A 9598-nucleotide genomic window follows, 5' to 3' on the forward strand; every position below is an offset into this window, starting at 1 on the left:
AAATGATTGAGCATCATTTTTTTACATTCTATATGCTATTCATGTATCATTTTCCATTATTTTAATACCTGTCACTCACATTCCCGACTTGCCCGTCCTGCTGGATCCACACGCCGCCTGCAACGGCATCCATTCCTTTGCTTTGGCGGTAGAGAAGACGACGGGACCAAAACTGGCAAGTGAAACTACAGCTCCCTATTGAGAGGTCTAAGGAATGCGTCAACGGGGACAGTCTTCAGAAACGACTGCCGCATCAAAAGTGGCAACAGTGGCTCAAGCCGACGGCAACCCCAGAACCACACAGAGGGATGAACAAGCGACTATACCCATCTCTTGGGCTCTAGTTATTGTCGTATCTTTTTCTATTTGCATTCGTGCAGCAGTCTCACTTTCCCCTTATTCCGGTAAGTTGACTCACCAGTACATTATCAATATCAAATATGTACGCATGCATACATCCGCCGTTCCTTATCCATTCTGAAATCCTTTCACTTGCCAATGCGTCACAGGAGAGAATACCCCTCCATTATATGGAGACTATGAGGCTCAGCGACATTGGATGGAGATCTCACTCCATCTCCCCCCTTCCAGTTGGTATCAGAACTCGTCCGACAACGACCTTGCGTACTGGGGTCTTGACTACCCTCCGCTCTCGGGTTATGCATCGTGGGCCCTCGGCAAAATTGTCCAGTTCGTCGAACCAAATGCCGTCCGTTTGCACTCCTCGAGAGGTTTCGAAAGTCCTCTGTCGCGGGCTGCGATGCGCTTCACTGTGCTTCTGAGTGATCTGCTTGTTTTCTTCCCGGGTCTTGTGCTGGCGTCCTATAGTGTGTATCGGTCGCCAGTATCGCATCACATTTTTGACACCGCGAGGACAACCCAACTAGTGCCAGTCGTAGCTTTTTGCGCCACACTACCCGCTCTCATTCTCACGGATCACGGACATTTTCAATACAACGGAGTGAGCCTAGGTTTGTTTCTATTCGCTATGGCATTTTTCATTTTACGGAAAGAAGCGCTTGGCGCCGCTTCGTTGTGTCTCTCCATCTACTTCAAGCAGATGGGTTTGTACTACGGCTTGGCAGTATTTTCCTTTCTTGTGGGTCGGCTCTGGAGAATTTTAAGGAGATCAGGACCAACAAGCGCCTTTCTGTTTGTGTGCAAACTAATTTCTTCCATTCTCCTTGTGTCTGTGATCACATTTTGGCCATGGCTGTCCGAGAAGGAATTGCTTGTCTCTGTTTTGAAACGCCTGTTTCCCGTTTCTCGAGGACTTTTTGAGGATAAAGTTGCCAACGTTTGGTGTTCGATCTCCGTACTCATCAAAATGAAGGCACTGTTGGAACCAGAGATGCTCATTAAGATGTGCGCGACATGCACTGTCCTCACATCTCTCCCGTTTTGTGTTGCAGTTGCCGTCAAGCCTTCGCCGGACCGGTTGCTATTGTCGACTGGCGGCTGTGCCCTTGCAGCGTACTTGTTTGCTTTCCAGGTTCATGAGAAGCAGATACTGCTGCCGCTACTGCCATTGTGTGTGTTGTACGGTAAACATCCGCTCATATCGTTTTGGATTTCAATTGTCGCGAGCATGTCTATGTTCCCACTATTTCAGAGGGAACGGTTGCTGTCAGCGTACTGGGCAACACTTTTGATCCATATTGCACTAGTATCGTCGACATGCAGGTTCAAAGGATGCAGTCAAACAGTTTACAAACGCATTGCATTGAAGGTTGCTCTTGTGATAGGAGTTTTCCTGCACCTCCCTCTTCTTGTACTAACACCCCCGAGCAATATGCCAGACATCTTTGTCCTCCTCAATACTGGTTACGCCTGTGCAAATTTTTGTATCATATACTTGTGTATGGTTTATTCAGTCTGGACAGATAGCACTTTAGTAGCTTTTTGACATGTATAGAAGTACCTACCGTATGTAAGTAAATTTATTTGAAGCAGACGATTTTGATATTGCTCATCAGGAGGCCCCTATCAACAAAAAAAAGGCCAAATTGGTACTCTATCTCCCCTGGTCGCCCTGAAGACGCGGAGCCGCGATCCGGCGGTGCCAGTGTCCGAACAGAAATGCGCAGCAAGTTTGCGAATAGAGCTGTTTTCGCTAGCTTAGCTGGGATCAGTGTTGGTGTTGGGGCACTTTCGGCTGCTCACTGGAGCAAGGGACCAAAAGTGAAACAGGACGCTTCTTTACTGCGCAAGTTGCCACTTAATCTTATTGGTATGGTGTCTTACTACGCAGGATCGCTGCCGATCCCAGTTGCTTTGCGAGAACCTGCGTACAAGTCCTATTGTTCGAAGCTGGGTTGTGATGTGTCAGAAGTTGCAGGCGACTTGCGTGATTTTAGGTCGCTCTCGGACTTCTTCGCCAGGAACATCGCTTCAGACTTCCGTCCTATTGACAAAACAGCAAGTCTGGTGGCACCATGTGATGGGACTGTCATAGCTGCAGGTCCCGTTGGAGCATACGGATCTATCGAGGTCAAAAACATCACGTACTGCATTCGAGACTTGCTTGGCGCGCGGGAACGAGAGCCTTTAGCAGTATCCTCTGTAGCTGTCGCTGATAGAAAAGAGAGTGGCGCACGACTCTGGTATACTGTTATACATATAGAACCCGGGCAATGTCATCGTTTCGCCTCACCCACGTCTTGGAGCGTCTCAGAGAGAACGCGTATAGGAGGGTACCTCCTGTGGCTAAACCCCGATATTAGCGGTTTGTACACCGAAAACGAAAGGCTGGCTATGCTTGGAGAGTGGGATCATGGTCTTTTTTGCCTAGCAGCAGTCGGTGCAGCTGGACGAGGGTCTATTTACATTGACAAAGAAGCCGAATCCTTTCAGCCGCACTTCCGTCCCAGTCGTACAAAAGTTTCTCGACACAAGTATCATGACCCGCGGAACCTGACTCCGGGCCAACAAATGGGTGGATTCAAGCTTGGATCTGCTATTGTGTTAGTGTTTGAAGCTCCGGAGCAATCGTTTAAGTTTCACGCCTCAAGTGGCGAGAGAGTGCGCCTCGGTCAGAAACTCGCCACGGTTGGTCGTTTCCAAGCTATGTCACCAGGAACAACTATTACAAAGAGAAACGCTGAAGCAAATGGGGTGCAGTCAAATACCACTTCACGAGCCCGCTTCCGACGTGCATGGTAAAACTGAAAGAAAAAGTCAGAATCCAACAACAACCAGGGGAAATGAGCGAGATAATTGCCAGAGTTCATTCAGGAGTTTCATTGCTTCTCAATAATCAGGACTTGGCGGCTATTGACCGAAGCGGAACCCTCTTGCCGCCGCTTCTCGTTTGAGACGGTCTGTCGTAGATTCAAACTGGGAGCTAACCTGACCAAGGCGGTCCGATATTCCAGAATCCATGAAGGAAGTACCAAGCCGTCCAAATAAGCTCTTCATTGAATCAACCGTGGCACTTTGTCCTTGCTCATTCTGATTTTGTCCAGAAGGTTTGGCCAAGCTGCGAGTAGGACTAGACTGTGCAGAACTTCCTTGAACACTCCGACCCTCTGTAGATTGCGGCACTGGTTGAGGCATTTCGAAGACCGCCCTTTCTCGTGTCTGAGGCCGTAGTCTTTGGGATGGCCCGATCCGACGTGAATAATCAAGGACCAGCGGAGCCGCCTCTGCCCTCCGCAGACCGCGCATTTCCAGTATCTTTTGAAAATGTTCTGCTGTTCCTTGCGGTACAAGTGCGACATATGTGTCGACGCTCATGTCGACAGGCGCGAGGATAACCTTCAGCATTGCTTCAATTTTGCTCGTTTCCCGATTGACAAACTTGACGTACGTTCCCGGAACTGGGGCATGTATGGACGCAGGGAGGCCAAGTAGCAATGCTTTGATCGCACTTGCATCAAGAAGTATTTGCTGGGCTCCGAAATTGTTCAATTCTTGGCACTTGTAGACATGGAATCGGTAACGAGGAATAAAAGCAGCAGCAAACTTCTCCAGCAAAAATCTAAAGTGATGTTTTGAAAGTTGCCCGAAGAGGCTCTTTGCAGAAGCCGTTAGCTTCGTGGAGATACTCTCAACATACTTACTGGTGTCGCCGACCTCCGGCCAGGCTGCCCAGTCTTGAGTAGAAAGCTCTCGCAGATGGATTTCCAGATCCTCTATTAATAGGGTAACAATTGATTGCACTCCTCTAGCAGCGACAGCACCAAAGCTTTCCTTCACCGCATTAAGTTCAATGTCTCCAGCAAAGACTTCCTGAACAGTGTTTTGAAGAGACTCCTCGAGTTGAGCAATCGTCGACGAGCAGTATTCAGCCGTGTTGATAATATCACATACTCGTTGTACCTTTGTAGCATATATCTCAGGTGTGGAGCTATCGGCAAGTGCGTTTCCACGCACCCCTGGAAGATGCTTAACTAGACTGGATGCGTATGACCCCAGATGTTTGCGGAAAACGCGATGAAGCGAAAACAGTGGTTGTCTGATATCCAAAGATGCGCAGGTTCGCATAGATTTCTTAATAACCAAAAATAGTTCCGTGGCCGAACCTAGGACAGCTCCGTCTTCACAAACCCACTTCTCGTCCCGAAGCAATTCGAGTAAGACAACTCGCAAGTGTTCATCCTCCTGATTAACATATGCTCCCATCCAGGGCCCATATGATTCACTGATTGTGCCTGCAAATGACGGCAGGTTCGCCATCTCGTCGCTCTGACGTTTCAGCGCGTTGAATCTTTGGTCCAGCTCAGATTCAAACTCCTTTGTCTTACTCAATGCACTTACCATCACTGCGACGTCTCTATCTGCCCCTGCATCCAGGGTGGCCGACGTCCAATCACGAAGTTCCCGAACAATTCCATCAGCTACTCGCCAGGCAACACCCCAGTCGTTTGGGAAGACCACGCCCCATCCGCGATCTATTCTCTCGCCACCAAGCCTAGCCCAATTCATCCTCAGCTCCCTTCTGAGCCACGCAAATCGCTTCTCTACCCCAGCAAATCCTCTCTTATCCATCGCAAACGCGGCCCGAAAAGCCAGCTTTCTTCCGCGAACAAAAGAGCCAATGACTTCCGCTATGACGTCTTTGCCCATTGCCTGGGCAACCAAGCATGCCGTTCTCAGTCGTGCTACAGCGTCATCTAGCTTTGACGGCTCAACACTGCCAGCCATGGAAACGACATCTGACATGCGCTTGAATTCGGAAAATATGCTGCAGCGAAGAGTCTCAATAGCGACAGCTGCCCGCGCGCGCAGTTCCGGTAGTTTCCGTAAACCCGTGCCGCTTGTTTCCGACATGTTATCAAACAGCGCAAGCGAGTCCCTGACACTGCTGAATACAGTGAGGTCGCCCGCCACGCCAGCCAAGGAAATCTCGCCCGCAGCGGTTTCCAGCTTTTCCACAGCATGCTCTAGCCCGACCAGCGCCTCCAAGGCCGCCGCTGTTGCCACAGTGTTCTCCAGAGCTGTATACAGTGGTTTCGCGGGCGCGAGAGCTCTTTGCATCTCTTCGTCTGCCATCCTCGCGGCATCTGTCAGAGATATGAGCCGCTCCTGTAGTGATGCAACCGAGGAGAGCGTGCCCTCAAGAAGTTTTGCAGACTCAGCGCCATCACTACGGTGATCACGTACAAGATTCGCTAACTGAGCGTCAAGGCGGGAAAGCGTTGCGTCCAAACGTGAAAGGAATGGATCAACGTTCTTCGATAGGGATGCTTCGTCGGGAAAGGTCGCGTTGATATACGCGGATATATCAAGCGATGCATCGAAGGGGATATTGAGGTCGGCGATATCTGAGATGTCTGGTAGTGAGGAGAGAACGGCAGCTGTCTGATCAGCGGATGGTTTTGACACATGTGGCGTTGATGAATGCGGCTTCACATCAGTTCCGGTCATGTTTCCGCAATAACTCACCGGGGAAGACGGGCAGGTGAGGTAAACAGTCAGCAAGAGGTGTGGTTGGCAATTATCTCTTCACTCAACGAGAACTGAAAGGCGTCCCTGCTGGACAATGCAGTTTGGATAATCCGGTTTTTAAAAGTAGACTTCACCACGTGGAACGTTTTGATTGGATTTCACACCCGCATAATGCTTACAGTATTCTTGTTTCTAATGTGGTTAGTACGAGTAGATTATGAGAAGTAGGCGGTCTAATGAGGTCATTGTGATCTCATTAGGTTCCCTAGCAATCTTATCATGTACAAGATCAGAAATACAAAAAACTGCGTCTCAACCGACTTGTATATTCAAAACCAAACGTAGTTTTCCGTGCGCATTGTTTCCTCCTCAGAATGCGAAAGACTTCGTGTGTATTACACGTTCGATAATTGCAAGAGTGTATACAGTACGCTCTATTTTTCTTAAATCTTTTCGATTGGATTCCCTCATCCGTCATTCTTGAATGCTTCCTTAACACCATTCGTGTGACAAATGAAATGCCGCACTACCAGAGACATGGGCGGGTCAAATGTCCCAAACCAATGAGGCCATGAACAGTTTAATCAAGATGCAAATCGGGAAAACTGCCGTTGACATTGAGGTTTCTAGAGGCTCTCATTTTTTTGAGAAGACGACCCATTCTCAAGAAAGACCCGTGATCTGTCAAGGGAAACGTTTCATCAACGAACCTGTTGGAATACAGCACCAACCTACTCATCCAGTTGGTCATCCAGTTTGTCATCCAGTTTGGTGGAAGCGCAAGAAAGCCAACAATTCACCATGTGGAATCGCTTTCGCACACCCAAAAACTCGGAGAAAAAGAAAGGAGTGGATGAGGGTTGGAACGCAGTGGGATCCCAGCTGTATCTAGAACCCAGTGATTACCAAAAGGTGATAGAGGATATCCGAACTGATATGAGGAAAAGTGCTAAAAGAATTACCTCTCTGGAAGAAGCAGTTAACAAGGCCAACATTGAACGAGAAGCGGCAACGATGACGTCGAGGTGTATCACCAGAGCCGTTGACGGTATCCTTATCGAGATGAAAAATAAGGAAACACAAATTACGGCCGAAAGAATGGCCTTCAAAGCCATAGCATCGGCATACGCATGGAAACATAATGAAGCTAACCCGAATGCTTCGAGTCCAAGCGTTCAATTGGCTAGTGAGCATATGCTGCTGACCGGAGATGAATGACAGTTCTCGGCAAGAGATATTCTAAATTCTGCTTCTCTGACTCATATATGAAGGATGCGAGAAATGGCAAATCACAACTCTCGAAGTTATACCCTAAGCATGGCCCCAAGCATTTTATGGGCTTTCAGAAGTTGAGGTAGAAATAAACTCGATTAGTACTTTAACATATTGGTCGTGTTCCGTTCCGTTCGGAAGCACTGATTCGTTCAGGCGAACATACGTAGCGCGCAGTCATGCATATAGTATATATTTATATATCATTGCACTATATATACAATATACAATGCAATGACTGTATATATAAATCTATTGTAAGCATTGTAATTGAGGTATATCGGGGCTTCTCTCGATGCCATAAACATCTGCTAGCACTGCTGCCAATCAAATTTTTGTGGGCACAGTAAATTGAGGGCGGTTATATAAGCCTCTGGTTTTTCCTCAGCAGCACCTCGTTACGCACTACACCGTGTACTTTATACATTTTCACCTAAATTAAGTCATTATTCTATTCGAGCTGCTAAAAGGCCCCTGGCACTTCTACGTATAATCACCTGGCAGCTGACAGCTGCAATCCTGAAGAGGAACTGAACAAGAGCTCAGCATATGCGTGTTTCAGAGGCGGCATACAACAATGAATAAATATACTAACTTGTCAAATTGTTCTGGATGTATGGTCGTTGTGCGTGAACGCCCATTCAAGTACAAACTCAATGCTTAATTTGCTGCAGAAAGAAAAAAAAGGAAACGTCACGCTGAAGAATATGCACACTGTTTGGGGCCTACAGGTGGAACCCACACTGGGCGAAAGAGGGTGCTCCGATCTCATACGCAAAGCATGAATGAGGGTCCGCTATTTTCTTGCAAGCGCCTGTTTTCATAAGCGGGAAAGCGTGACATGTCCAATAGCCTACTTACCAGATGGGATCTCGTTGCGTCAAGACAATGCAGACCTGAAGAGATTGTTGGACGCCTAAACTACTGTCGACTGGGACAAAAAATGCGTGTCATGCCTGCTTGTCTGCTGTCGCAAGGATACTCATGGATTCGGATATTGCAAGATCCTGAGCATTGCATGAACTATGTACTTTCTTTCGCCGTGAGAACACTTTCTTGGCGCAGAACATCCTAATAATTGCTCTTTCCTCAATTAATCATTCACGCAATCCCTATGCCATAGTCAAAACATGCCTTCAAAGTCAGGAAATGGAAGCTACACAACGATGATGCCCCTGCGTGGGTGCTTAGACTTGGTAAGTAACATCGATAACGCCGTTCAAGGGTGCAGCGTGTGTTCTTTTGATGTCTGAGTACTTCCATTTATCGATGTTCTTCATGCATCCCGTAATCTTAACACGGGTCCTTCCGTAACGGTTTCGTCCATGGAGTCTCTAATAATCCACTCCTGTTGCAAACAAGAGTTACTGTCTTCTTTCGAGGTATAGGTAGAAGGTCAGAAATAGGGGGAATGAAACATTACAACTACCTGAAGATATAATCTGCTGTTAGGCTCCACATGGACTAAAGAAAAAGCAATTAGTATATTGATTGATGGCAGACACGCCTAGTTAATCGAATCGCTCCACGAATCCTGTTCCAATTGAAGGCACTGGTCATTGATCGCCTTTAGAAATAACTGAACATTCTTCAAAGAGACTAAAAATATTCATGTGAGGTGATTTCGACCTGGACCAAAAGCAGCACCATATCAGAGCTAGGAGGGGCTGGGGGAGCTTGATGTAATTTTCTGACCACCACAGCAAGCGGAGGTCCTTCTCCTGTTATTTGCAGTCACGGAAGAGTCTAGAGTTCGGCAGCAAGAACGATGCGTGCTTTCTGTTTTAGGGGAGCGTCACGGCAGAGGAGCTCCAGCACGGCTGAAGTATCTCCAGCACGGCTGCGGCATCGTACACGAAGAGACGTGGATTTGCTGCAGGTCATCTGTCACCGGTAATCTGTCAACTAATATTTGGACGATTTTCATTGACTTAGCGAGCCTCAGCATACAACCCCTAAGGGAGTTTTTGTGGAAACGCCGTTTTAAATGCTTAAATTGCCCGATTTCAGTCCAACCTTGACAAGATGTCAAGAGTGACATGCTATGCCTACTCATTCCCGCGACCACGTCGAATACTGAAAGAAAACAGCACTGAAAAGTGTTTCAGTTTCACTATTTACATAGAGCAACGTACGGAAAAAACCAAGATGCCGATCCCCTTCTTCTTGCAACACCCCGACACCTTTTCGAACAAGTCTCCCATTTGTTTTCTCACTACCCGAAGCTCTACCTTAGCAAACAAGACCCGTCTTCGCGCACCACCGCATTGTTTTCCTGACGAGTTCGCGACATCTGTTGTTTTCGAAGTAAGCTTCCGCATTCATTAAGCTCGACCCCATGCTCTTTTCTGCTGAGCAAATTATCCCTCTCTTCTTTACAGTCTTTCGTCTTTCAATTTTCTAATATATCTCACAGCAATTCCTTGTCGCATCGGTT

At 47.5% G+C, this 9598-nt stretch overlaps 2 protein-coding genes across 2 annotated transcripts; both read left to right on the forward strand.

Moving 5' to 3' along the window:
- Positions 1 to 214: 214 nt before the first annotated feature.
- On the forward strand, positions 215 to 2122 carry CHC_T00010015001 (Dolichyl pyrophosphate Man9GlcNAc2 alpha-1, 3-glucosyltransferase, family GT57). Its single transcript, XM_005711403.1, has 3 exons — positions 215 to 404; positions 510 to 1894; positions 2078 to 2122. Exons 1-3 carry the CDS (start codon positions 215 to 217, stop codon positions 2120 to 2122), a joined length of 1620 nt encoding a protein of 539 aa, XP_005711460.1.
- CHC_T00008892001 (Phosphatidylserine decarboxylase) lies at positions 2080 to 3162 on the forward strand. Its single transcript, XM_005711404.1, has one exon. It carries the CDS (start codon positions 2080 to 2082, stop codon positions 3160 to 3162), a length of 1083 nt encoding a protein of 360 aa, XP_005711461.1.
- The last annotated feature ends 6436 nt before the right edge of the window (positions 3163 to 9598 follow it).

Source organism: Chondrus crispus, genomic scaffold (genome assembly GCF_000350225.1).
Source record: "Chondrus crispus Stackhouse genomic scaffold, scaffold_82, whole genome shotgun sequence".
In the NCBI taxonomy this organism is placed as follows: Eukaryota; Rhodophyta; class Florideophyceae; order Gigartinales; family Gigartinaceae; genus Chondrus; species Chondrus crispus.